We start from the raw sequence: 26,381 nt of genomic DNA on the forward strand, positions 1-26,381 counted from the left end.
CAGCCTCACCCCTCTCCCATCCCACATCGGCCCTCTCGGGGCTTCCCCCCCTCGAGGTGGGCCAGAGGCAGGGCCCAGAGGGTCACAGCCTCCTGTCCTCACTATGCCCAGGGGCAGGTGACGCGGGCACAGGAGGCCGAGGAGAACTATGTCATCAAGCGGGAGCTGGCAGTGGTGCGGCAGCAGTGTAGCTCCGCAGCCGAGGACCTGCAGAAGGCTCAGAGCACCATCAGGCAGCTCCAGGAGCAGCAGGTACCAGGCCAGGTGGGCGGGGCTGTGCCCCACACCACAGCTCCCCACCTACCCCAGGTGACATGGGGAGGGGTGTAAAGGAGGAGAAACCCAGAGGGAGTACAGATTCTCCCCCAGCCCCACACCCAAGTTGGGGAATCCCATGGTTTCCATTTCTCACCAGGCGGTGAGGGGTCTGGCCTGCCACACTGAGAACAAGGCAGCCTGGGACCTTGGCTTCACTTGCAGGGCCCTCTCCCTCAGCTGACGTGGCTCTGATTTCTTACAGGAGCCCTGTAGGGTTCCCAAGATCAGAAGGGCTGTCAGGCTTCCCCCAGGGCCCAGCCATGCAGTTGGGGGCTAGGATGAGAGACGGAGGAGGGGGTTTCCTGCTCCAGAGCCCAGCACTTTGCCCTCGGGAGAGGGTCTGGTCTGTGCCCACCACTCTGAGCTGGCAGGGGTGGGGAGGGGGCAGCCCGAGTTCTGTTGTGGAGTCATGAACACCGAATCTGTGGTGGGAAGGCCCTTGGGCCAGAGAGCACTGTGAAGAGTCTGCTTCTCCAGGAGGTGGCTTTTAGGATTTTCCTTCAGCTATACCCAGGTCACCTTCCTTATCTGATGACCTGCCAGCAGCACTGTAGCCCTGGCGGCAGCATGGCCAATGGGGAAACCAAGGCCGGGCTCATCCCAACCTTGGCATGATGCCATCTTTCAGGCCAGGGAGACATTTACCTGCTACCCCCAAGCTCCAGCCTTTAGGGGCTTCCCTCACCCACAGCCAGGTCTTCATTGTTGAGCTTGGGCCCCATCTATCCACCCCCCAGACCCTCAAGTGGGGTACCTGTGAGAAGCCTTGTGAGTACTGTGCGAGAGTGATCCCAGCAAACTCTTTTTCCATCTCTTCCTGCTTTGAAATGGGGGAGCGGTGAGAGGAGGAAGGTGGAGAAAGAGGGGCGGGAGTCCCATAGCCCTGAGCCCCATCCTGCACCCATGCTCCCTTTATGGTTAGGCACTGACCACAGAGCAGGAAGGGTGACTAGAGAACCCCTCCTCCACCCCCACCCCAACAATCCTGAGAACTGGCCACTGGCATCCCTCAGGGCAGCCTGAGGCCATGGAAAGACCCCTTCAGAAGGTCCCCTCGTTGTGGCTTTCCCAGGAAAGAGGCTAAGCCAGGACAGCTACACCCCTAGGCACAGAGCATCAGAACCCCCATTATGGTGTTCAGCTTTCTCTCCACATGGGCAGAAGGCACAGGACGGGAATCCAGGGTTTCTGCTCACCCCCACCCCATCTCTACCCACAGCCTGAGCCCCTCTGCCAGCCCAGTGGCTTTGAGGAGGCAGGGGTGCCAAGGCCTGGGCCTACAGCCAGCTGGCAGGAAGGCTTTCTGCCCTCCAGCTGCAGCCTGGGGCCCAACACAGCCCTCTGCCTGCCCCCAGGACAACCCGCGCCTCACTGAGGACTTTGTGGCCCACCTGGAGACTGAGCTGGAGCAGTCGAGGCTGCGGGAGACCGAGACGCTGGGGGCCCTTCGGGAGATGCAGGACAAGGTTCTAGACATGGAGAAGGTGCGACTGGGCGGGCAAGCGGGCAGGTGTTCAGGGAACCACAGAGAAGGGGAAGTGGAGGTATTGGGTGCACTTTGGGAAGCATGCGACCAGGCCCTGTCAAGAAGAGGTGACCAGGCCAACCAGCAGGGCTTGTCAGACGCCAGCCCCCCACCCCCCACCTCCGCCTTGGCAGTCCCCGAGGAACCTGGGAAACTTCCCTAGCCCACTGGCTCCCCACTTTCTCCCCCATGGTCACCACACAAGGTTCTGGGCCTGTGGGAAGTTGGCCCCTCACCCCAGACCCTCCCAAGCCCCGGAGGTGTACACACATGTCAGGGCACACAAAGCAGATCAACTCCTCAAGGGGCATGCCTGCCTTTGGGCATCAGGCCCAGGGCCAGCAGTGCGGTGGCTTTCATGGGCTTCATGGACAGATGGTCCCACCTGTCTGTGTCTCCCACAGGCCCTGGGCACCAGGATGGAGGTGGGAGGGAGGCCAAGGCTCTCCTCTTCCCCACCCCCATGGCGATACCACCCAGGTGGTGGTCTGACACCACCCTCTTCTGCCTGCTGCCCTGAAAGGGGCCCCAAACTGCCTGGGCCCTTCTCAACTGCTGTCACCTAACTCCATATGGACTCAGCTCCCACAAAGCCACTGGAAAGAGAGGTGCCCAGCCAGCAGAGGGCAGCAGGACCCACTCACACAAGGCAGGAGCCAGGCCCCGCCTCCCTCAAGGTGGCACTATTTGAGGTGTCCTTCCAGGTGGGGTGTCTCTGCCCCATCCATGGGCTTCTCAGTCCCCATCAGCCGGCCCAGAGCTGGGCTTCCCTCCCACCTCCCTCCACATCAGAGGGAAATGTCCACCAGGAGATCTTGCCAGCCCCACCCTCACCCCCACCCCCTAGACTCAAACCTAGGGGTCAGTGAGGACTTCCAGCAGCAAGCTGAATTTTGATCCAAGAGACTGGAGCACAAATCCTTCATCACTGGGCCCTTGGAACGCTGGGCCCCGGCCTAAGCTGGCCCTCCACCTGTTTCAGGGATAGGCGCTGCCTATACTGGTCTGGGGTGGGGGGTGAAGAGCAGGGACAGGGAGCTGCAACTCTCTCAGCTGCTGCTAAGGCGGGTCCCAGGTCTGATCATGGGTCCCAGGGGACAGACCTCAGATCCCCAGGTGGGGAAGCACCTGTCCTTGCCCGGCCTGCCTGGTGTAATTAGCAGTAACATTTCAGGAGGACACTCGCATTAGGGGGTCACCCTGAGACAGTCCAGTGAGAGCAGGGGCCCTTCTTTACACCCATTTTGCAGGCAGAATTTCTGAGGATCTGTCCCCAGGGCCACATGGGTGGGGTCTTTTCCACATAGGCCACCTGCCCAGTGTATCCTGGGGTCCCGGGGCACCCTCTCTGGGCGGGGCTGCCCGCGGTGGAGCTCAGAGGAACCGTTGTGCCGTCGGGGGCGTGTCTTGATCCTGCAGCCAGGGCTGCCTCCGCGGGGCTCTGACCACCTCTCCTCCCCCAGAGGAACAGCTCGCTGCCGGACGAGAACAACGTGGCCCGGCTGCAGGAGGAGCTGAAGGCACTCAAGGTGCGGGAGGGCGAGGCCGTGGCCTCCGCACGGGAGCTGAAGCTGCAGCTGCAGGAGCTCTCCGACACCTGGCAGGTGAGGGTCCTAGCCGGATGCACACTGAGGCGGCCCTGGTGACCCTCGGGGCTAAGACGGACCGCCCGCCTCTCCCCCCAGGCCCACCTGTCCCGCGGGGGCCGCTGGAAGGAGTCCCCTCGGAAGCTGGTCCTGGGCGAGCTGCAGGACGAGCTGATGAGTGTGCGTCTGCGCGAGGCCCAGGCTCTGGCCGAGGGTCGCGAGCTGCGGCAGCGCGTGGTGGAACTCGAGACGCAGGTGGGCCGGAGCGCCCGCGCCCTCTCCGGGGTGGGGTGGGGTGGGGGTGCCGGCGGCCCGGGCGGTGGCTAGCCCGTGACCCCTGCCCCCCCGCCCCCGCCACGCTCGCCCCCAGGACCACATCCACCGCAACCTGCTGAACCGCGTGGAGGCCGAGCGCGCGGCGCTGCAGGAGAAGCTGCAGTACCTGGCGGCGCAGAACAAAGGGTTGCAGACGCAGCTCAGCGAAAGCCGCCGCAAGCAGGCTGAGGCCGAGTGCAAGGTGCGCCCCCGCCCGCCGCCCCGGCCCGGCCCTCGCCCCGCCGCGCCCCTTGACCCGCCCTCGCCCCCTCTGCCCCCAGAGCAAGGAGGAGGTGATGGCCGTGCGCCTGCGGGAGGCGGACAGCATGGCTGCGGTGGCCGAGATGCGGCAGCGCATCGCCGAGCTGGAGATCCAGGTGAGCGGCGGGGCCGGGGCGGGGGACGGGCCCCGGGGCGGGCCCTGCCCTGACACCCCGTGACCTGGCCCGCCCCGCAGAGGGAGGAGGGCCGCATCCAGGGCCAACTGAACCACTCGGACTCGTCGCAGTACATCCGCGAGCTCAAGGACCAGATCGAGGAGCTGAAGGCCGAGGTGAGCGCAGGGCCGCCCCGGCCGGCGCGGGAGGGGCGCAGGGCCCGCCGTATCCTCCCCGAGGGCGAGCGGGCGGGGAGGAGCGGCCCGGCGGCGGGGTCGCGTCCGAGGGGGCGGCGGCGCACGCCTTCAGCGCGCCGGTTCCCCGCCCCAGGTGCGGCTGTTGAAGGGCCCGCCGCCCTTCGAGGACCCGCTGGCCTTCGACGGGCTGGGCCTGGCGCGGCACCTGGATGAGGACTCGCTGCCGTCGTCGGACGAGGAGCTGCTCGGTGTGGGCGTGGGCGTGGGCGCTGCGCTGCAGGACGCGCTCTACCCGCTGTCCCCGCGGGACGCGCGCTTCTTTCGCCGTCTCGAGCGGCCGGCCAAGGACAGCGAGGGCAGCTCAGACAGCGACGCCGACGAGCTGGCCGCGCCCTATAGCCAGGGCCTGGACAACTGAGGCCGAGCCCGGCGTGCCGGAGCCAGGGGCCACGGGCCACCGCCCGCTCCTCCGCAGGTGGCCGCCCCTGATGAACTCCACTGCCCTCCGCGGTCCCGCCCACCCGAGGGCTAGGCCCAGAGCAGCGGGGCGCAGAGGATAGGGCAGCGGTCTGAGGATCCTCAGGGTCCCCCCGGCAGGCCCACTCTCCCCAGCAGTGTTTACCCATCTTGGTCTGTACCCCTCCAGGCCAGGTTCCCTGGAGGGTCTGCCCCTCTTAACAGCCAGGGCAGGGGACGACCCAGAGGTCCCAGGACTGGATGAGCAGAAAGCTCCTCCTCCCAGCAGTCCCCCTTCTGGGACAAGGGTGGCCCTGCTGGGAAGGGCCCAGGAGCTAAAGGAGGACTAAGGAAGAAGGGGCAGCTCTGGGCTAGACGTTACCACCCCCACGATGTCCCTGGGGACCCTTGGTGGCTGGGCACAGATGGCCAGGCTGGGCTTTCCTGCCTGGTGCAGGCATCATGGCCCTTGCAGCAGAAACCAAAGTCCCCCCTACTGTATGCAGGGCCACCTGGGGTGTGAGTGGACAGTGGGAACCAGCCCAGGCCTGGGCAGTCTGTCCCTGCTTCTTGGGGGCCAGAGCAGCTGCAAGGAAGTGAAGAGACCCCCTCTCCCCAGCGCCCTACATCTTCCTTCGTGAGACACTCCCATCACTTTGTCTTGGCCAAATATGGAGGGGCTCCCCCACCCAAGCTAGCCTGCTCTCTAAGGGGTCCCCAGCCTCCTTGTCCCTCCCTTCCCTGTGTCCCCAGCCCCACCCTCTGGCCAAGGCCAGGCCTCAGGGGAGGAGCCTTCCCAGTGGAGTTACTTCCCCTCGGCTGCTCATGGTGGTCCGTGGTCTCTGCAGAGGCAGAGCTGAGAACGGTGCCAAAGTCCAACGATGCCCCCAGCCCCTTGCCCCCAGGGCCTTGTGACCCTTGGGCCTGACCCTGTCGGTGCTCCTGGAGCCTGGAGCAGCGTCAAAAGCAATCTCCCTGGCGCTTCCTGGGGTGGGGATCCATGCTCAGTTACCCCTTTCCGGTCGCCCACCCCTCAGTGTTACAAAGCCTGGGGACCAGGGTGGGCATCTGAGGGGCTCTCCCATGTGCCCCCCACACTGCCCACCACCATTTTGCACACTGCCTGTTCACACTCCACATGTCGCCCAGGCGGGAAAGATGGAAAATAAAGTGTATTTACACAGTCACAGACAAGGGTACGACAGGCCTGGGGGAACTGCAAGCTGCTCTGAGTCCCAAGGTCCTTGTCCCGAAAAGCAGCCCAAAGGGGGAACAGATTGTCCTTGCTGTGGGAGCATCCACAGTCTAAGAAAATCAGAGGTAGGGGGCCCAGCAGGCCCTCAGGGATACCAAAGAGACTGCCCAGGTTGGGGGAAAGGGGTAGCATGGGAGAAAAAGGGCACTGGCTGGTTTGATGTGAACAAATGTTGGGGCTTGGGGGAGACAGTCTTGGGGGACAGGTCGCAGAGGACTTCGGATGTGAGACTGACAGCTGGATCCTTTGGTTGCCAACTTTCAAAAGGGTGGCTCTGGAGAAGGTGAGAGTGGGGAGGTATTGGGCGGGGGGCATGATTTTCCACCTGGGCAATTTAGCTTGTGCCTCCCCTGAGAGACACGGAGAATGTGGGGTCCCAGGGCTCCAGGAAGATGTAAGATCTGGTTGCTGTTCATTCAGCACACACTTCCCGAGGCCTTTGGGGTGCTCTGCCCTGTGCCTGGCCCTGAAGGGTCCCCAGGGTAGTGGAGACAAACAATGGGGTGGGGCTGCGGGCTGAGCCTGCCTACTAGTGGGGTAAGTGCCCAAAAGAATCAAGGAAGGCTTCCTGGAAGATGAGGTGGAAGGTGGAGTCATCTCCAAAGGCAAAAGCAAAAAGCAAGGTCAGCAGGAGGCACATGATGCCATTGAAGAAGAAATAGGAGAGAGTGGACGTGGCCAGACTGATAATCAGCTTCTCAGGAGCCAAATTTGTGCTTTGAACTGAGGGCACTGGGGAGCCATGGAGGGCTCAGGTGGCAGAGGGGGCACCATCAGACAGATCAGTGTTGGGGGGGTCAGTCAGGTGGCCAGGGTGGAACCCAAACAGCTGGGCAGGAGGGACAGTGAGTATGGGCTCTTCTGGGGGAAGGAGGCCCACAGAGGTGGAGCCCTTTGTGGGGTTCCTCATGGAGCTGAGGCAGAGTAGGGGGGGCAGTGACAGGGAGAAAGGAGGGCTTCCCAGGGGGAGAATCTTAATTGGGTTCAGGCAGATGCTGGCCAGGCCCTGCCTTGTCTACCCAAAGTGCCCCCACCCACAATGACCTGACACCTGCCAAGCAGCAAGGTGTGACACTGGTTACGCACCAGGATGGCCAAGCCTCATGCACTGACCCATCACCCCATACTGAGGTGTCCCCACACCATTCCCAACATACAGATTTAACACTGAGACCCCCAACCGTTGCTATCTGTCCTGCTCCCACAGGGTAATTCTACACCAGCTGTTCCCCAGAATGGGGCAGGGCCCTGGGGGAAATGTCCAAGGTTCTGCTCTCCTCCATCTCAGTGGCTGGTCTGGCTGCCCTGGCTGCCCAGCAGGTCAGGATTCAGCCCCTAGCATCTGGAAACAAGGACACCTGGCTCCTTGCAGGGCCCAGCTAGAAAGAGGATCTAGTCCCACCCCCACCCCCACTCCATACGCATTGGCCCCAGGGGTGTAGGTGCACCATCCCACTCAGAGAAGGTTGATTTTCTCCTAGGACTCTAGGCTAACATGGGGGGTGAGGACAGGCAGGACTTGGTCTGACAGGAACGAGGTTATAGGGTGGACTATAGGGTCTGGGTTTAGGGGCAGAGACAGGGCTGAGGTCCACTGCTCTGTGCTTTTACCTGCCCTGTTTGTAGTTCCAACTTGGTTCCTGTGGTCGTTCTTACTGTGAGGCAGGAGACCCTCAGGGAGGAAAGGCCCCAGGGTTGCATTTTTGGCAGCAGACACTTGGGAAGGGCCAGGGTGGGACTAGAAGGGTCCAGGGTCAGGGTGACCCAGGGGGGAGAGGAAGGACAAGGAATTCTAATAAGACAGACTGGCTTTGCTGAAGTCCCCTGCTGTGGGCACAGGCGAGGATGCCTGGCTGGAGGGGCTTGAGGAGGGCAACCTGAGATGGAGGGAGGGGTGAGGCCCATGGTTTGGGAGGCACAAAGGGGCTTGGTGAGGCCACCTGGATGGAGAGGGAGGAGCAATGTGAGGACCTAACCTCGGGAGACACACACACACACACACACACACGCGGAATCCTTGGTGGGGCCTCATCCGGGAGGACCCAGTACCGTTCACCAGGTCTTCCTGGGCCCAACTGTAGACCTACCTTCTGCACTGGAGTCCCCCCCCAGTGAACAAAGCGCACTGCACCCAGGGTTGGGTTGGGAGGGCGCAGGAGGGAGCCAAGATCGCCCTCCCTTGCGCACTCCGGGTGTGCAGGGAAAGGGGGGCCGCAGGAAGGGTCGCCCTGCCCCGGCCCTGGACCTGAGCGAGCCCTTCCCACTCGTCTCCCCCCCCCTCCCCGCAAGAGGTGCCGGCTCCCTTCCGGGAGTGTAGAAGACTTCTCGGTCGTTCAACCACGCCGGGCACGCATCAACTCATCCACGGAGCGGCGCAATACCACTGGGCCGCTCCTGCGCCTGGCGTTTCCGCCGCAAGTCACAAAGGGAAAAGCCCACGTTCTCGCACGTGCGTGGGGCCGCCGCGCCGGCCCGCGGGGACTCGGCAGCACCAGGTCCCACCCCAGCCCCGCCTCACGCGCCCATTATCCTTAGTAGGGAAAAGGCACCGCTGCGTTGTGTGCGAGAGGCCTTCCGCCAGAGCCGCGAGCGCCGGCTGGCCCCAGCCTCCCGCCACCCCGCGGTGGACCCCTCGGCGACCGCGACGCGAAGGCGCACAGGTGCAGTGTCCCGGCTTTATTGGAAATTCGGGCAGCGCACGGTGGACCACACACAGGACCTGGGGCGGGGCCCGGGCCGGGGAGGGGGCGGGGCTCGAGGGGGGAGGGAGCGCGTCCAGGCCAAAGGGGGGCGCTCGAGGGGAAGACCTTGGCCAAAGGCGAGGGTGGGTCGCGAGCCTGGCCCCAAATCTAAGCCTCCAGGGGGCTCGGTCCAGCCAGACGCCTGGAGGAGAGCAGGCGGGCAGTCTAAGACAGAGAGACGGAACCGGGGGGGCGGGCCCTAAGGGGGGAAGGGGTGTGGTGGGCGGGGCTAAGGGTCTGGCTCAGTGGAAGGTCTCCACCTCCACCACCGTCCAGTCACCCTGCGGGGAAGCCACGTCGTCCGGGGAGAAGCTGGTGACCGAGGTGATGCTGGCGCGGGACTCGTCCAGGGGAGACAACAGTTCAGCCCAGCGGCCCAGTTCGGCGTCGCTGAGCGCAGTACGGGCGCCCCCCGCGACGCCGCCAGCCCCCGCGCCCCCTGGGCCGCCGCCGCCGCCTGCAGCACCCTCGGCCGCAGCTAGCAGCAGCGTCCGGCTCAGCAGGTGCTGCACGACGCTCGCTTGCAGCGCCCCCAGCGGCAGCTCGCCCAGGCGCCCCGGCTTCGCTCCACGCGAGGTCGCCCCCGCCCCTACTCCAGCCGCCACCTTCCCACTACCCGCGCCGGGCCCGGGCTCCGGATCCAGCGCGCCCGGGGCGGGGGTCGCCGACTCGGGGCCCTCAGCCTCGTAGATGGTGCAGAGGCCGTCAGCGGAGCCCGACCCCGCGGCAGGAGGCCAAGGCAGCGGCGCTCCTGCGGGGAGAGACGCCAGGCTGGGCCTAACGACGGGAAGCGCCGCTCCCGCCACAAGGCCCCGCCCCTTCCCTCAGCTCCGCCCCAGACCCGACTGGCCCGTCCCCCCCCAAGCTGGGAAGCCTCGCCTCCCACCCGCCCCTGCCATCTCCGGACCTCGCTCCTCCCACAGCTCGGCGGGGTCGAGGGGCTGCTTACCTGGGGTGCTGCGGGGGGCCAGCGGCGGAGCGGGACCTCGGCTCCAGGAGGCCGGGTGGCAGGCGGCGAGCTCCGCGTCGGGGGGCGGAGAGGCCGCGGCGCCGCCCTCGGGCCCACTGTCGTAGCCACGCAGCTCCTCCGGCGTGCTGGTGGCGCTGCTGCTGTGGCCCGCCAGATCCGGGCCGCTCAGCGTGCTGGACGGGCTGCGCGAGGGCGGTGGCGGCGGAGCCGGGGCCAGCGCCAGGGTCAGCCGTGGGCCCGGGATGGGGGCATCCGGACCTGGGGTCGGGGGGCGGCGTGGCGCTTGCAGAGGGGGGGAGTCCGGGGGAGAGGGAGGGGCTTGCAGAGGGGGCAGGGCCAGGGAAGGTGGAGCCTGGGGAGGGGGCGTGGCCAGGGGAGAGGGCAGGGCCTGCAGAGGAGGCAAGGCCAGGGAAGGTGGAGCCTGAGGGGGCGTGGCCAGGGGAGAGGGAGGAGCCTGCAGAGGGAGAGTAGAGCTGGGCAGAGGAGGCAAGGCCAGGGAAGGTGGAGCCTGCGGGGAAGGTGTGGCCAGGGGAGAGGGAGGAGTCCGTGGGGGGGGTGTGGCCAGGGGAGAGGAAGGGGCCCGCGGGGAGGGTGTGGCCACGGGGGAGGGAGGGGCCCGCGGGGAGGGTGTGGCCACGGGGGAGGGAGGGGCCCGCGGGGAGGGTGTGGCCAGGGGAGAGGGAGGGGCCCGAGGAGGGGATGTGGCCAGGGGAGAGGGGGGGGCTCGCGGAGGCGGTGAGGCAGGGGGAGAGGGAGGGGCCTGAAGAGGAGGCAAAGCCAGGGAAGGTGGAGCCTGGGGAGGGGGCATGGCCAAGGGAGAGCAAAGGTTCTGGGGAGGGAGTGAAACCGGAGAGAGAGGGGTTTGCAGAGGTGCTGGGAGCACGCTCTGAGAGGGAATGGCCGGCAGGGGGGCTGTGGCAGGAGAAACTGGAGTTTGCTGGGGAGGCATGGTTAGGGGAGAGGTTGGGACTCGCAGAGGTGATGAGGCCAGAGAAGGTGGGGCCTGTGTAGGGAGCCGGGGCGAAGAGGGCGTGGCCTGCAGACAGTGTGCGGCCAGAGGAGGTGGGGTCTGCGGAGGGGGCACGGGCAGGAGAGAGGGTGCAGGCTGCAGAGATGGTGAGGCCAAGGGATATGGAGAGCACAGGGGAGGAGGACCCTGCACAGAGAGGGTGGTCAGAGGACAGGGAGAGGCTTGAGGAGGGTATGCGGCCGGAGAAGTGTCCAGCGTGGGGGGCGTGGTCACCGTACAGGGCGTGGCCTGAAGAGAGGGCGGGGATAAGGAAGGACTGGCCAGTGGAGGGGTAGCAGGCAAAGTGGAAAGACCCGGCAGAGGGGCTGTGGCTTGGGGAGAGGGTGGGGTCAGCAGACATGTTGCTTGAGCAGAAGAGGCTGGTAGAGGGGCCGTGGCTGGCGGTCCAGGAGCCGACAAAGAAGGTGTGGCCAAGGGAGAGGAGCGAGCCAGAAGAGGGGGCAAAGTTGGAGAAGCCTGGGTTGGGGGCATACTCTGCAGAGGGGGTGACAATGATGGAGAGAATGAAGCCTTAATAGTGGTCGTGGGAGAGGTGGACGCCTCCAGAAAGGAGCCACCCAGGGGTGGGGGTGGAGCTTGCGAAGGGGGCGTGGCCGGCGGAGAGGGGAGGGCCTGCGGAGGGAGGGGAGCAGAGGGAGGAGGGGCTAGTGGAAGGGGTGTGGCCAAGGGGCCGGTTAGGGACTGGGAAGGGGGCGTGGTCGGTGGAGAGGGAGGGAGCGTGCCAGGCAGGGGAGTCCCTGTGATTTGCGGAGGCGGTGCCAGTTGGGGGTTTGGCTCAAACCCGGAGGAGAGGGTGTGGCTAAAGGAGGAGAAAAGCCCTGCACTGGGGTTGCGCCTTTCCTCGCGGGTGTGGACTGGGGAGGGCGCAGAGCCTGCAGCCCTTTCGACTTGGGCTGCGAGGGATGCCCCAGAGCCCGGGGTGTCCCACTTGGCGAGGTCCCGGGCGGGGCGAGGCCCCGGGGCGGGCGGGGGAGGACTGGGGAGTGGCGCTGGAGCCCGAGGGGCGCGAGGTTGGCCTCTGGAGGCCTCCGCCGGCGCTGGGTCGCCTCCTGGTGGCGGGACTCGGTTCTGCGGGACCATGCTGCGGGGGGCTGCTCACGGATTTCTTGGGGGCCTCGGTGGGAGGCCGCGGCCGGGCACTCGGAGCTGCCCGAGCGACACCCACTTCAGCACCTGCAGCTCGGGACCGACGAGAAGTGGCTGGGGAAGGGGCGCCTGGGGAGGGCCCGGAGGAGTCTGGGGACAAAGCAGAAGGCCAGGGGGTCACAGATACTTCCGGCTGGTCCCCTTCAATGCCCAGGCCTCCTCCCCAGGCCACGTACCTCTCCGTGCGCCGGCGCTCAGCGCGCTTCTTCTGGGTGTTTCTGGAGCTCTTCCTCTGGCCACAGGTTCCTCAGCTGGGGCCGAGGCCCCTTCTGTGCGAGAGAGCCTAGCCTAGGGACGGGAGAGGCCACCCTCAGGACAGAGCTCCTTGTTTTCTCGCAAGTCCACATTTTCCCATTTATGCCCTCTCTGCAGACCAATAATAGCTTTCACTCAAAGTGCGCCCAGTGACCTGCAAATGCCCCCACTCCCCAATTCATGCGTAAAATTAAGTTTGCAGATAGGGACACTAACCCTTGCCAAAGGGACTGGGGAGGCGTTTTACCTGCTGGTCCCGCTGGCACGTCCCGGGCTAGAGATAGAGCCCGGGGCTGGGGTCTTGGCAGGGGCCCGCTCCCCTCTCCCAGCAGCCGGGGGCCTGGAGGCTGCGGGGAGAAGACCAAGTTAAGGCGGTGCCCCCAGAAAGGAAGGGGAGGCTGGAGCCTCAGAAAGAAGGGGGGTTAGGAAGATGAGGTCTGAATGGAGGAAAGAGGGTGGGGTACCTGGACTCCGGGGGCCTGTCCCAGAGCTCCGCGTTGGTCCTCCCCGGGGACCAGCCTCCGGGGGAGCGGGTGCCCGGATACCCCCTGCTCGCTCGGCCAGGGGCCCTCGCCCGGCAGCTCCCGCGGCTCCCAGAACTCGGAGGGCCGCGCTGGTTACTGGGGGAGGGGGTCGAGGAGACCCTGGGGGCCTGGGGGTCGGAAGGCCGGGAGGGCGAGTAGCCGTGGTCCGCGAGGCTGCCGCTGCCCTGCCCTTGTCCCTCTTGTCCATCCCGCACCTGATGAGGAGACAGACGGGTCAGCATCCCAGCCCCTGCACTGCTGCGCTGCCCGCAGGGATCCGGGTCCTGGCACCTCGCTGCCCCTTCCCCAGCGTTGCCACCCGTAGGCGCCCAAACCTCGGCCTCGATCCACTTGCCTCCCACCCACTCACCCGCCCAGCTGCCCAGGGTTGTCCCCTAGCGCCACCCCCACCGCCTGCCTCCACAGCTGAGGCCCTGCCGGCTCCAGCCCGCCCGCCTCCGCTGCCTTTCGGGACCCGAGCCCCACGCCCCTACCCCTCACCCCTTCGGCGACCCCAGCCTCGGGAACAGGGGGGTGCCACAGGCTCCAGCTGAGGGGGACGGGAGCGCACGCCCGGGTTCCCTCGCCGCCCTCCCCGAGGATGCGGGCACCTGCCGGGAGGAGGAGCGGCCCCGCGGCCCGCGAAGGAGCTTCGGGGAGACAAAGAGCCGCGTCCGGGGCCCGTCCCCCTCCCCCAGCCGGGCCCGGGTCGGCGCCGCCCGCTCCACCTGCTCGCGCCGCGCTCACCTCGGGCTCCCGCCGCCCGCGGGTCCACGCTGGGTCGCCTGGGGTGGGGCCGCGCGGGAGCGCCGGGGCTGCCGCCGGCCGCCGGCGGGCGAGGGGAGGGGGCTGCGGGCGGTGGCGCGGGGAGCCGGGCCCGCCCCTCGGCCGCGGACTGGGAGACGGGGGCGCGCGCGCTCGATCCAGACCCGGGAGGCGGCGGGCGGGAGCGCGCCGGGGGCGGCCGGGAGAGCGCGGCGGAAGGAGGGGCGGCTCCGGGGCTTCGGGGGTGGAAGCCCTGGGGGGCTCGACCGGGCCCAGCGCCCTCCTCCCGGCACACACACCTGCCCAGGCCCCCACCCCAACCACCTGGCGCCCGAGGCCCGCCTGGGCGAGGATAGGCTGGGCCCTGGCAACCGGGGGGCGGGACCATCGTGCCTCGTGCCCAATCAACCAATCCGGCCCTCGGGGTCCCCGGGCCCCGTCCTCGCCTTCGCGACAGCGGAGGCTGGGCCCCGCTGGGTCCTCGGGGGGCCTCCGCGCCTCTCACATCCAAGGCTTTTCCCAGACCTCAGAAAACCCCTACTTGGGGGGCTCAGGACAGAGAGAATGCAGCCTTGGGAATTTAGGAGTGGACTCGGATTTGGGGAACACAAGAAGAAAGGAAGGATGGGGAGGGGGAGACAGAACTGGGAGAGGTGACCCCGCCTTTTGCAGGGCAGAGCACGCACCCCCACTCTCTGCACCCTCCTATGTCACATGAAAAACCGAAGTCGGTCGCCTGGGTGGTTCAGTCGGTGGAGCGTCTGCCTTCTGCTCAGGTCAGGATCTCAGGGTTCTGGGATCCAGCCGGGCATCCGGCTCCCTGCACAGCGTAGAGCCTGCTTCTTCCTCTGCCCCCTGCCCTGGCTTTCTCTCTCTCTCTCTCTCTTGCAAAAAAAATAAAATCTAAAAAAAAAAAAAAAAAAGAAGAAGAAGAAGACGAAGAAGAAAAGAAACGAAAAAGCAAAGTCAAGTCAGCAAAGGCTTCCTGACAGAGCCCAGCTTGGGGGCGTGGGTGCTGTTACAGGATTGGGCGTGGGGTGGGGTGGAAAGGTGTCAAACTGAAGCACGGAGGAGCAGAGACCAACCTATGGGAGGCTGCCCAGCACAGCCGGGGGGGGGGGGACCCGTCGTTTTGGTGACTTTACCAACTCCTGCAGGGGTCTCAGCGGTGGGCCCAGACAGGGGACTGTGGCATGGAGGAGGAGCAAGTGTGAAGGTGGAGACACCATCCTCAGCTGCCTTGCACTGGCGAACGGATGCCAGGTGCCGTCCTGCACCGCTGCTTATTGCTAGGCCACATACCCACTACCCCCCCCAACCCCTGCCCACCCTACGCACACACAGTGCTTTCTGCCCAGATTCCTCCTCTCTCTGGACCTAACCACCCCCTACCCCATCCCAAAGAACCAGCGCCTTCTGCCCCAACCCTTTACCCATCTGGAACCGGGGGGCTTCCATGCCCAGGACAAGAAGGGCTGGCACTTGGCACCTGGTTGCACCTGTCCTGGAGGGATGATGGGTGGGGGGATAGACCTAACTAAGGTGTGGCTGGAAGCAGGGGTTTAGGTTTTCTCACCTCAGGAGTTGTGCCCACAACTGAGGTTCAGGGAACCCTCCCTCCAGCCTGGGAGGGGTGTCCCTTCTTCATTCCTCAGGACACTGCCCTTCAGCTTGGATCATTCTAGCCCTCACCTCCTCCTCAAGTCTTCGGAGTGTCACCTGTGTAAGCCCCTTCTGGCGTGACAGCAGCCTGGTCCCCCCCAACCGCTCACCTGCCCACTCACCAGCAGTGCCCTTCAGAGTGAGTCATGTCCACCCACCCAGATGCCTGCCTCCTACCTTTTATAGTGCAAGGTCCCTTCAAGGCTACTCTGAACCCATCTTGCATTTCACTGGGATCTGGACTCTGCCCTCTTTTAAGAACGTTCCAAATGTCCATCAACAGGGACAGATTACACAAACCAAAGTAGACCCTACGATGGAATACTCCTCAGCAATAAAAAGCAACAAACTGCCAAGACACTCAAAACAGGGACTCATCTCAAACACATCCTCCTGAATAAGACACACACACACACACACACACACACACACACACACACACACCATGCACTGCCTGATTTCATTTATACAACATTCCAGAAAATGCAAGCTAATCTATAGCAACAAAAAGCATATCAGTGGTAGCTGGGGCCAGTGGCGGAAGGAGACTGTTGAACCACTCATTGCAGCCACTCTCAGATTCCTGACCCTCAGAAATTGTGTGAGACAATAAATGCTGGTGGTTTTCAGCTGCAAGGACTGGGGGTAACTAAACGGCAATAGATAACTGTTTCACGTTCACAAAACCAAAAAAGCTGGGTGTTAAGTAACAAGTGTTGGTGAGGATGTGAAGAAATTGGAACCCTTCTGCACTGTTGGTGGGAATACAAAATGGTGGATCCACTGTGGGAAACAGTATGGCAGTTCCTCCAAAAATTAAACAATTAAAGAATTATCATATGATCCAGCAATCCCACCGCAAAGAATTGAAAGCAGGAAGAAAGACAGAGAAAGAAAGAAAAAGAAAGAAAGAAAGAAAGAAAGAAAGAAAGAAAGAAAGAAAGAAAGAAAGAGAAAGGAAGAAAGAAACTCAAAGAGACAAGTGCACACCCATGATCATAGCAACAGCATCCACAGTGGCCAAAACGTGGAAGCACCCCAAGTATCCACTGACGGATGAATAGATGAACAGAATGTGGTCCAGTTGTACAATGGAATATTTCTCTGTGTTAAAAAGGAAAGACATCCTGACACCTGCTACAACGTGGATGGACCTTGAGGATATTGTGCTCAGTGACATAAGCCAGACACAAAAGGACACATACTGTACGATTCCAATCCTATGAGATTTCTAGAAGAATCAAATTCATAGAGTAGATGGTGGGAGCCAGGGGCTGGGGGCGGAGAGTGGAGTTAGCGTTTCGTGGGGACAGAGTCTCTGTTTTGCAAAATGAAAAGTGCTCTGGAGATGGAAGGTGGTGCTTTTTTTTTTTAGATTTATTTATTTATTTATTTTTAATGCCACTGACCTGTACACTTAACAGTGGCTACAGTGGTAGGTTCTATGTTAATGGTATTTTACCACGATCTTTTTATTTTTTATTTTTTATTTATTTATTTTTACCACGATCTTTATAAAGTGTGCTTATTATCAATGTGGAAAAACTCATGCGCTACCAACGGGACTGTAAAGCAGACAGTCTTTTCGGAGAACAACTGGAAAGCGTAGTGAGTATGTGTGTCCCATGACGTAGCCATTCTACTCAGGCGTATAAACCTGTGTCAGGTGCCCCCGGAGCCCCTCTATATCATCTGAGCACCCACAGTTCCAGGTCATGATCCTGGGGTCCTGGGATCGAGCTTTGTGTCATGCTCATGGGCTCTCTCTCAAATAAATAAATAAAATCTTAAAAAAAAAAAAAGGGATGCTCACTCCAGCATAAAGCTGTAACCCCCCACCCTCACCCCCAGGGCATGGATCCCAAGGAGCTTCTCCAGAGGCAGGAAGGGGTGTGGGAGCAGAGGGAGAAACTCTTCCAACTCAGATGGCCCAAATTGACACCTGGCCCATGTTTCCAACTTGACCCTGCTTAGTTATATGCACAGCACTTGTCACAGACACAGGTGTTGTTTCTTGGGGTATCTGCGTGCTTACCTCTGTGCTTGCTGGCCCAACTTGGGGAGAAGCTCTGAGAGAGAAGGGGGCCTTGTTTATCTCATCCTCGCCATCAAAGTCTGTTTTGGGGCTGCCTGGGGTGGAGAAGTTTCATCCCCGAGGGTGGTGCCCATCGCATCGCAGGGCTTCACAGAGGAACCTGGGGGGGGGGGGTGTCCCAATCCTCAGGGTTTGGATTCTCAGACCCCTGGCTGTGTCTAGTGAACTCACGAGCTTCTCTTTCCCTTGGGGGAGGGATCTCATTGTCCCACTCTGTCGAGGTCCCCTCTCCCCTGAGTTTCGTGGAGAGATCAAGGTTCATCAGATGCCTCCAGGGTGAACTGGGTGCTTTGCTAGTCTAAGACCCAGCTCAGGCCTCCGAGGCTGGGGAGGAACGAGGGGGAGGGGTGGGGAGGCAGTCATCCTTTCTAGAAACTGGCCTCCCAGACTGGACTCCAGCCCCGGATCCCCTGTGCTTCCCTGCACCCCACCTCCCACCCGGTAGACCTGGGAGCAGCTTGTTCCCATCCCTCCCCCAGAAGGCCAGAGCAGGTCTCAAGGTCTGGGCAGGGTCAGACACATAAGCAGCCCTGCTTCTGCTCAGCTTCCCTGGGTTGTGGTCAGAGCAGAGAAAGGGAAGCTGCCTTCCTCCCCGGGACTCTGTTCACTGGTTCCTTGCTTGTGCCTGAAGGTCAGGTGGCCGCACCTTTGGGGGGGGGGGGGACAGGCCCTTCACCTGTTCCTGATTGGGTCTACACAGCCTGGGTCCTGGAGGGAAGCCCACAGGCTGGTTTGGGGAGCGCAGTGCCTCCCAGACCCTCAGTTCCCCCGACTGCAGCCCGGCCCCAAGTTCTAAGACCCCTGCCCCCGCGGCCCGTCCCTCACCCACCTGGGGGGGTGGGGCCGGCCTGGGATTGTCCTCCTCCCGCAACCCCGCGCGCCCGGAGTGGGGGGCGACCCGGGAGGGCGCAGAGGGAGGCGGGGCCGGGCCGGCCACGGGGCGGGCGGGGCGGGGCGGCTCCCGGGCTCCTGTCCCGCCCCCTGCCCTGACTCACCCAGGCGGGCCTGGGAACTCTGCGGGAGTCCCGGCCGCTCCGCTCCCAGGGACCCGGGAGTTGGGCCCAGCGTCCCGGCCGGAGCGGTGAGTAGGTGGCTGTGTCCCTGGGGACGGGGTGGCGGGGTGGGGGTCGGGCCCACGTGAGCGGCCCGCCGGGTGCACGGGGAGCTGGGGAGGGGGTGGGGGCGGCCAGAGCCTCGGCGGGTGGCCAGCCCCAGGGCGCCGTCGGGGAGCGGGCGGGCCTGGCCCAGGACGGAATGAAGGTCGGCAGGATGCGGGAGACCCCGGGGCGGGGGGTCTTGACCTGGATCCCTTCCCCTTGCCTGCTGGGACCACAGCCACAGCTCCCCTCCGCGAACCCCTGTGTGCTCCAGAACCCTCCGCCTTGGGGTCCTCACCGGCTTACCCCCCCCTCCCCCCGCCCCGGGACTCTTCAACCTCAAGACTCCCTTGGCGCCCAAGTCCTGGGAGGGCAGCTTGGAGGAGTACGAGGTTGGGAGTCCCCAGGCCTGGGGCCTGGCCCAGATCTGCTGCTAAGCCCCTCCCGCCCCCCCCCCCCAATACACACACCCCTGACCTCAGTTTCTCCCGCTTTTTTCCCCTGCTGGTTTTTTCTCTTGTGTAAAAGTCAAAGATTGGACCTGTGCGCTCCAAAGCCTGTTACAGGGCTGACAACTGTCACTGCGTCTCCCTTGCCCATTATTAGCATGGGCTGCGGGGGAGGGGGGCGGACCAGAAGCACCGCCACTGAGACGTTTGGGGAGGCCAGCTGGGGGCTTGGGGAGGGCCTGAGAGAGAAGCAGGGGTGAGGTATGGGTGGGTGGGGCTGAGGCCGGGCAGGGCAGTACCTGGTCCTGGGAGGATTAGGACCCCCCAGCCCCCAGCCTGGCCTGAAGAGCAGCCACCCCCCCCCATCTGATCTCTGCCAGAGTTCCCCTCTGAGGTTCTCTTGGCAGAGACGCTGCATCTCAGCAAGGGGTCCTCACCCACCAGAACAGAGGGGTGCTACCAGACAGACGAGACTTGGGGGTTATGCCTTAAATACCACTTGTAGCTGTGAAACCTTGAGCTAGTTATTTCGCTCCTGGTGAGTCTAGAAAATGAGAGTGGAAAATGGGCAGCGCCCTCCCTCCCCCATCACAGAGCTGGGATAAAAGGAGGCACTGAAAGCATCTGGTGGCCATAAGTTGCATGTGGCCCTGTCATTGTTTTCCTCTAGACGCCCCATCCCTCAAGCCCGCCACCCCGGAGCCCTCCCACCAGCCCTGCTCAGACAAAGGGGGGGCCAGTCTTGTGTCTGTGGAAGCTTAATGGCAGGTTCAGACCATCAAGTTTGAGTCATGGAGACAGATAATGATAACCCCAGTGTCTGCCTCTGATGGTGTTGTGTATATACCTTGTTCTGTGGGAGCCACAGGGCCTCCCACGGGGGACCCTGGGTGTCTCTGCCTTCTTGCCTTGGACACTGGAGTCCTGGCATGGTGGGTGCCAGAGTTCTAGCACCCACCATGGGGAGATGGACCGACGCAGGAAGTTGGTCTCTGCCGTGTATTTCTGTCACAGCCCCCAGAAGTACTCTCCTGGGGTTCAATAGCTGAGTGGGGTCCCTCACAGGGACAGGTCCCCAGGGCAGGGAGAACAGTGGCTGGCTGGAACTGCTCCTGGGTCTCCCCTCAGCTCAGTGTGTCCTGGCTTTGGGTACCCACCTGCATCAAAACACACACCCCAGAATGCCCCCACATGTCCCCTTTGACGGCTACAGTGGACATCCGGCCTTTGGGGGCTGTTGAACTCCCCTGTGGATGTTTCTATGATTCCCGGGTGACAGCACTGATACACTGGGGCACTGCCTCTCAGCTTGTCTTTTAGGACAGGGTGTCACACTGAGTGAAGGATGGGGCATTGTGGCAGGGAGCATGTGCTCCCTCTGTGCTCCCCGTGCCTGCACCTGGCTCTGGGTGAGTCAGGACCTGAGTCAGGGGGCCCTGCCCCTGCCATCCCAAAATGAGGGCCTCTGATGGGATTAGAAGGTGTGGTGGACCGCCCCGCCCTCAGCCTGGTGGGAAGGCCCAGCATCCTGTATCCCTGCCCACCTCCACTTCATCCCCACCCAGGAGTCACTCACGGTCTCATCAGACCTGGGGCCCAAAAAAGGGAGGCAGGGAAGTGTGGAGTGATTGGCTGAGGTGTGGGCCAGGGCCAGGTTCTCCCTAGGAAGTGGGTGGGAGGCGGGGGGACCCGCCAATGGCCCAGATGTCTCCCTTCCTTGCCCAGCCTCCAGGAACCCCACGTGGGAAGCCTGGCATTGTAGAGGAGCACGGATGCTGGGAGGGGCAGGCCAGCCCAGGAGCCCCCTCGGGAGCAGTGGGGGCCTTGCTGCTTTCCTTTCCTTCTGTCCAGCCTGGGGAGGAGGAGGGAGGCTCCCCAGCTGCCCCCCTGGAAGGGTGATGTCCCAGCTTCTGGCTCACGCCCCCATGTGACTTGCTCCTGGCCGTCAGTATCTGAAATAATGATACCTTGGTCTAAAATGAAACCCAGGGACAGACAGAGTGGGCTGGCCGCCCAGGAGCCTGGCAACCCAGCCCCAGCCTGGTTGTAGGTGTCACCCTGGCTCTCCCTGCGTTGCCCATTTCCTGATCCTCTCCCGCTCGGCCATCCTGGCACCCCCTACCCCTCCAATCAGGAGGCCCGGTTTCCGTTTTCTGCCTCAGATTCTGGGCACTAACGCCTCCAGAAACCCAGGTGTCCTAGTCCTCCCTCCCTCTAACTGACCAGCCTTCAGCTTTGCCACTCCCTGCCCCTCGGGCCCTGTAACCAGAGCCAGGCTCCAGCCGGCTTTTCCGGTTGGAGGTTGGAGGTGGTGCCTGGAGCGCCCCTGAAGGGGGTGGGGGGCCCACACCCCGGAAGTCCTGAGCCTCAAACACTCTCTGGCCCAGCGGCAGGGAGAAGCTGGGGCTGGCCGTCCGGACACCAGGTGTCTGGAGTCGGAGCAGCAGAGCGAGTGCTTCGGGCTTGGCATCAAGGGGGGGCGGTGGCTGGGTTCTGGGCGAGGGCCACACGGGCCAGCTGGGGGACAGGGGCCCTGTGGATTGCCCTTCCTGACCTCTGAAAAGGGCAAGCAGCGCCAGATGGGAGCAGGGATCCCAGGGAGCAGAAGTGGGGAGAACGGTAGTCGCTTGGCTTCACGAAGGAGGTGTGAGGTCTGGGGGAGAGGGGCAGGGGGCACACAGCCCTGCGCTCCGCCGATTTGGGCGGGGCAGGGCACACACTGGGAGCAGAGGCGTGTGTCCGGTTCCTCTGGGGGCCCACCACCAGGCGCCCCCTCCTGAGAGTCTCTGCAACCCCTGCCCCCTCCTCTGCCATAGGAAAGATGATTCCGGTGGCCGAGTTCAAGCAGTTCACGGAGCAGCAGCCCGCCTTCAAGGTGCTCAAACCCTGGTGGGACGTGCTGGCGGAGTACCTCACCGTGGCTATGCTCATGATCGGGGTCTTCGGCTGCACCCTGCAGGTGAGGCGCTGAGGCTGGAGGCGGGCCGCGACGCTGCGCGGTGTGGGGGCGGGGCGGGGGCGGGGCGGGGGCGGGGCCTGGGGATTCCGGAAGGCTTCCGGTTACTGTCCCACAGTCCCCGAGGCTGGAAGCCTGAAATCAGAGCGGGCAGGGTCGTTTCCATCCGCGGGCTGGAGGGAGCATGCGTCCCATGCCTTTCTCCCTCCCGGCTTCCCGGTGGCCTCAGGCATCCCTTGGTTTGGAGGTGACATCCCCTCATGTTCCCTCAGTGTGTGTGTCTACGTCCAAAGGACCCAGTCATACCGGATAAGGGGCCACCCTAACGCCCTCACCTTACTTTTTTTTTTTTTTTAATTTTATTTATTTATTCATGAGACACACACAGAGAGAGGCAGACACAGGCAAAGGGAGAAGCAGGCTCCCCAGACAGAGCCCGATGTGGGACTTGATCCCAGGACCCCGGAATCACGCCCTGAGCCAAAGGCAGACGCTCAACCGCTGAGCCACCCAGGCGCCCCAGCCTCACCTTACCTTGGTCGCATCTGCTCTGCAAAGACTATCTATTCACAAGTATTAAGGATCAGGACTTCAGTATCTTTCGCGGGAGCCGGCGGGTGGGGGGGCACGAGCGGGAGAAAACAATTCAATTCAACTCCTTTTTTCAAAGACTGACACTCAGAGGTTTAGCGATTCTTCCAAAACCATGGCCAGCTAGGGACCATCAGGGACGGGGGGCCTCCTGCCTTCAGCCTGCCTCTCTCGCCCCCACTATGCAAGCTGACTTAGCTCCTTGACCTTCTTTCCACCCCCCCCCCCCCCAACTCCCAGGTGACACAGGACAAGATCATCTGTCTGCCCAGTCACGAACCCCGGGAGAATTTATCAGAGGCCCCATGCCAGCAACTGCTGCCACGGGGGGTCTCCGAGCAGATGGCAGGCCTTCGGGAGGTAAGCGGCCTCAAGAACAACCTGGACCTGCAGCAGTACAGCTTCATTAACCAGCTCTGCTACGAGACAGCCCTCCACTGGTACGCCAAGTACTTCCCCTACCTGGTCGTCATTCACACGCTCATCTTCATGGTCTGCACCAGCTTCTGGTTCAAGTTCCCTGGCACCAGCTCCAAGATCGAGCACTTCATCTCCATCCTGGGCAAATGTTTCGACTCGCCATGGACCACACGGGCCCTGTCTGAGGTCTCTGGGGAGAACCATAAGGGCCCCGCCGCTGGACGGGTGATGGCCACTGTGGAGGCCTCCGCGGGACCAGGAAAACCTAATGAGGGTGAGAAGGAAAAGGTGCTGGTGGAGCCTGAGAAGGTGGTGACGGAGCCACCGGCCGTCACCCTGTTGGATAAGAAGGAGGGTGAACAGGCCAAAGCCCTGTTTGAGAAGGTCAAGAAGTTCCGTGTGCATGTGGAGGAGGGGGACATCTTATATACCATGTACATCCGGCAAACGGTGCTCAAAGTCTGCAAGTTCTTTGCCATCCTGGTCTACAACCTTGTCTACGTGGAGAAGATCAGTTTCCTGGTGGCCTGCAGGGTAGAGACGTCGGAGGTCACGGGCTACGCCAGCTTCTGCTGCAACCACACCAAGGCCCACCTCTTCTCCAAGCTGGCTTTCTGCTACATCTCCTTCGTGTGCGTCTATGGGCTAACCTGTCTCTACACGCTCTACTGGCTCTTCCATCGGCCCCTCAAGGAGTACTCCTTCCGTTCTGTGCGGGAGGAGACCGGCATGGGTGACATACCCGATGTCAAGAATGACTTTGCTTTCATGCTACATCTCATCGACCAGTACGACTCCCTCTACTCCAAGCGCTTCGCTGTCTTCCTCTCCGAAGTCAGCGAGAGCCGCCTGAAGCAGCTCAACCTGAACCACGAGTGGACGCCTGAGAAGCTGCGGCAGAAGCTGCAGCGCAACGCCCGGGGCCGGCTCGAGCTGGCCCTCTGCATGCTCCCGGGGCTGCCGGACACCGTCTTCGAGCTCAGCGAGGTGGAAGCCCTCCGGCTGGAGGCCATCTGTGATATCACCTTCCCCCCGGGCCTCTCGCAGCTGGTGCACCTGCAGGAGCTCAGCCTGCTCCACTCGCCCGCCAGGCTGCCCTTCTCGCTGCAGATCTTCCTGCGGGACCGCCTGAAGGTCATCTGCGTCAAGTGCGAGGAGCTCCGCGACGTGCCCCTGTGGGTGTTTGGGCTGCGTGGCCTGGAGGAACTGCACCTCGAGGGGCTCTTCCCCCCGGAGCTGGCTCGGGCAGCGGCCCTAGAGAGCCTCCGGGAGCTGAAGCAGCTCAAGGCGCTGTCTCTGCGGAGCAATGCCAGCAAGGTGCCGGCCAGTGTGACTGACGTGGCCGGGCACCTGCAGCGGCTTAGTCTGCACAATGACGGGGCCCGCCTGCTGGCCCTGAACAGCCTCAAGAAGCTGGCAGCGCTGAGGGAGCTGGAGCTGGTGGCCTGCGGGCTGGAGCGCATCCCCCATGCCATCTTCAGCCTGGGCGCGCTGCAGGAACTTGACCTCAGGGACAACCACCTGCGGTCCATTGAAGAGATCCTCAGCTTCCAGCACTGTCGCAAGCTGGTCACGCTCAAGCTGTGGCACAACCAGATCGCCTACGTCCCTGAGCACGTGCGCAAGCTCCGGGGCCTGGAGCAGCTCTACCTCAGCCACAACAAGCTGGAGACCCTGCCCACCCAGCTCGGCATGTGCTCCGGCCTCCGCCTGCTGGACATCTCCCACAATGGGCTACGCTCCCTGCCGCCCGAGCTGGGCCTCCTCCAGAACCTGCAGCACCTGGCTTTGTCCTACAATGCCCTGGAGGCCCTGCCTGACGAGCTCTTCTTCTGCCGGAAGCTGCGGACGTTGCTTCTGGGCTACAACCACCTGAGCCAGCTCTCGTCCCAGGTGGGGGCCCTCAGAGCCCTCAGCCGCCTTGAGCTCAAGGGCAACCGCTTGGAGGCACTACCAGAAGAGCTTGGCAACTGTGTGGGGCTCAAGAAAGTGGGGCTCCTCGTAGAAGACACCCTTTACGAGGGCCTGCCGGCAGAGGTGCGGGAAAAACTGGAGGAGGAATGAAGCAAAGGTGGGGAAGGCTGGGTAGAGGCCTTCTGGATGCTTCCACTGAAGAATATCTACTACTGTCTTCAAAAGATGTGGCCAAGAGGGCCCAGGCCAGGAGAGGAGGAGCAGACGCATCAGCCACCATGGGTTCCAGGCAAGATCCTGGGACTGGTTTGTCTGAGAAGAGATGAGAGGCTGTGGATTTGGGGTGGAACATCGTAGAGGGATTAACTCAGTCAGGATTCTCAGACCCAAACCACACCTGCGTCTTTGGCTGGCTGTCCTGCCCACACCCCGGACATTCTGGCCTAGTTAGTGCCACATATGGGGGTGGGGCACATCCCAATGGGATTTCAGCCCTTTCCCCCGCCCCTCAAAACACCTTATAGCTGGGGTTCTCTCCCAAGGAGGGGACACAGACACAAGGGACTAGTGAGTGATCCTCACCCCCAACTTTGATGCCAAATCCTTATTTATAAGTTGTTTGCTACGGACACGCAAAATCAGAAAAATGGTTCTCGTGTTTGGCTATGCATCAAAATCAACATCCCCAAAACAAAACATCCTGGGCCCCACCCCTGAAAGACTGACTCAGGTCTGGCTGGAGGCCAGGAACCTGCCTGCAAATACGCATCCCAGGTAATTCTGATGCAGGTGGTCCTAGACCTGTGTGTTGGGAATTGCGGACCTACAGAATCTGCAAGTCCAGAGCAGGGGTTCTGAACCCTTTCTAAGTCCTACACCCTTTGAACATCTGAGAAAAGCTGGGTGTTTCTTTTCCCAGGAAAATGTTCAGGTACACATACATGCAAAGTTCCGCAAGCAACTTTAGGCAGTCAGCAAATTCCCCCAGATTTCCCAGAGGGCCATTCACGGACATCCTAAGGATGGCACACTCCAGTGTTAAGAATGCCTGCCGAGGAGGTTAAATTTTTCTGAGCAGAGGCAGGGACTTTGTCTTTCCAGTGTTTCCTGTGTGAGAGAGCATCTATCAGTGGGTGCTTAATAAATAATATGTATTATGAGAACTAAACTTCCGATCTCAGGTATCCACTCCTGTTTGTCTAAGCCTTCCATTTCGCCAGACCAATAACAGGCAAGCAATGACACTCACATGGCGGAATCAAGGGTATGAGTTTCTGTCCTGGAAGCAGAGGCAGGAGAGACCTCGGCTTATCAGGCATCATCTGCGTAGCTATTTTTTGGAGAACTCTCTTTCCTCTCCATTCCTTATTATTCTCCGGACTCCACACTCTCGCATCTGTTCCACTCGCAAATTGTCACCACGGGAGTCCCCATAAGCCTTCGGCGCCCGCCAGTGTTCCTGTGCTGGAGCAGGAGCAGGAAGGGCATAGGGCACAGCCTGCATGACCTTGACCTCCGGGGCCTGGACACCTCAAGGAGTCTGAAAAATGCGAGCCTCTTCCTGGCAACTGAGAGCAGACGCAAGCTGCTTTCCGAAATCCAGGATGGGGGCATTTTCCCGGGCGCCCACAGACCAGTTGAGCCGCGGGGAGGCCAGGCTGAGGCGCCCTAACATCCAGGCCCATCTTCTGCACTGCCCAGGAGCTGGGCTCACATTCCGGGGTTGGGAAGATCAAA

At 62.6% G+C, this 26,381-nt stretch overlaps 3 protein-coding genes across 6 annotated transcripts in view; 2 read left to right on the forward strand and 1 right to left on the reverse strand.

The window, feature by feature from the left end:
- Positions 1 to 5,958, forward strand: part of EVI5L (ecotropic viral integration site 5 like) — a 30,209-nt gene extending 24,251 nt beyond the window's left edge. For both annotated transcript variants that reach the window (XM_055343760.1, XM_055343761.1), the window contains 8 exons: positions 112 to 252; positions 1,674 to 1,802; positions 3,307 to 3,447; positions 3,529 to 3,684; positions 3,800 to 3,946; positions 4,026 to 4,121; positions 4,202 to 4,297; positions 4,452 to 5,958. In XM_055343760.1, the coding sequence (XP_055199735.1) occupies positions 112 to 252; positions 1,674 to 1,802; positions 3,307 to 3,447; positions 3,529 to 3,684; positions 3,800 to 3,946; positions 4,026 to 4,121; positions 4,202 to 4,297; positions 4,452 to 4,736 (1,191 nt within the window). In that variant the 3' untranslated portion in view covers positions 4,737 to 5,958. The remainder of the gene's footprint in view (positions 1 to 111; positions 253 to 1,673; positions 1,803 to 3,306; positions 3,448 to 3,528; positions 3,685 to 3,799; positions 3,947 to 4,025; positions 4,122 to 4,201; positions 4,298 to 4,451) is intronic.
- A 2,750-nt stretch (positions 5,959 to 8,708) lies between these two features.
- Positions 8,709 to 13,508, reverse strand: PRR36 (proline rich 36). The gene is given in 8 exon segments (XM_055342736.1): positions 8,709 to 9,521; positions 9,720 to 11,529; positions 11,532 to 11,696; positions 11,699 to 12,006; positions 12,093 to 12,185; positions 12,384 to 12,518; positions 12,636 to 12,910; positions 13,443 to 13,508. Coding segments are annotated over 7 exon segments (3,288 nt in total). The 5' UTR covers positions 12,904 to 12,910; positions 13,443 to 13,508; the 3' UTR covers positions 8,709 to 9,012.
- A 4,720-nt stretch (positions 13,509 to 18,228) lies between these two features.
- Positions 18,229 to 25,806, forward strand: LRRC8E (leucine rich repeat containing 8 VRAC subunit E). 3 transcript variants are annotated; one of them, XM_055342587.1, is made up of 3 exons: positions 18,229 to 18,298; positions 21,580 to 21,722; positions 22,551 to 25,806. In XM_055342587.1, exons 2-3 carry the CDS (start codon positions 21,585 to 21,587, stop codon positions 24,792 to 24,794), a joined length of 2,382 nt encoding a protein of 793 aa, XP_055198562.1. In that variant the 5' UTR covers positions 18,229 to 18,298; positions 21,580 to 21,584; the 3' UTR covers positions 24,795 to 25,806. The 3 variants fall into 3 exon arrangements, with proteins under 3 accessions (XP_055198562.1, XP_055198563.1, XP_055198564.1); XM_055342588.1 differs by lacking the exon at positions 18,229 to 18,298 and adding an exon at positions 21,146 to 21,188; XM_055342589.1 differs by lacking the exon at positions 18,229 to 18,298 and adding an exon at positions 21,219 to 21,407.
- The last annotated feature ends 575 nt before the right edge of the window (positions 25,807 to 26,381 follow it).

The sequence above is a fragment of the Nyctereutes procyonoides genome, unplaced genomic scaffold (genome assembly GCF_905146905.1).
Source record: "Nyctereutes procyonoides isolate TBG_1078 unplaced genomic scaffold, NYPRO_anot_genome, whole genome shotgun sequence".
NCBI lineage: Eukaryota > Metazoa > Chordata > Mammalia > Carnivora > Canidae > Nyctereutes > Nyctereutes procyonoides.

What these genes read in the sequence shown, in the direction of transcription:
- LRRC8E (XM_055342587.1), top strand. Translation starts at nt 21,585, where the DNA reads ATGATTCCGGTGGCCGAGTTCAAGCAGTTCACGGAGCAGCAGCCCGCC. An exon ending in TCTTCGGCTGCACCCTGCAG is followed by an intron (nt 21,723 to 22,550) that starts GTGAGGCGCTGA and finishes CCCAACTCCCAG; the next exon opens with GTGACACAGGACAAGATCAT.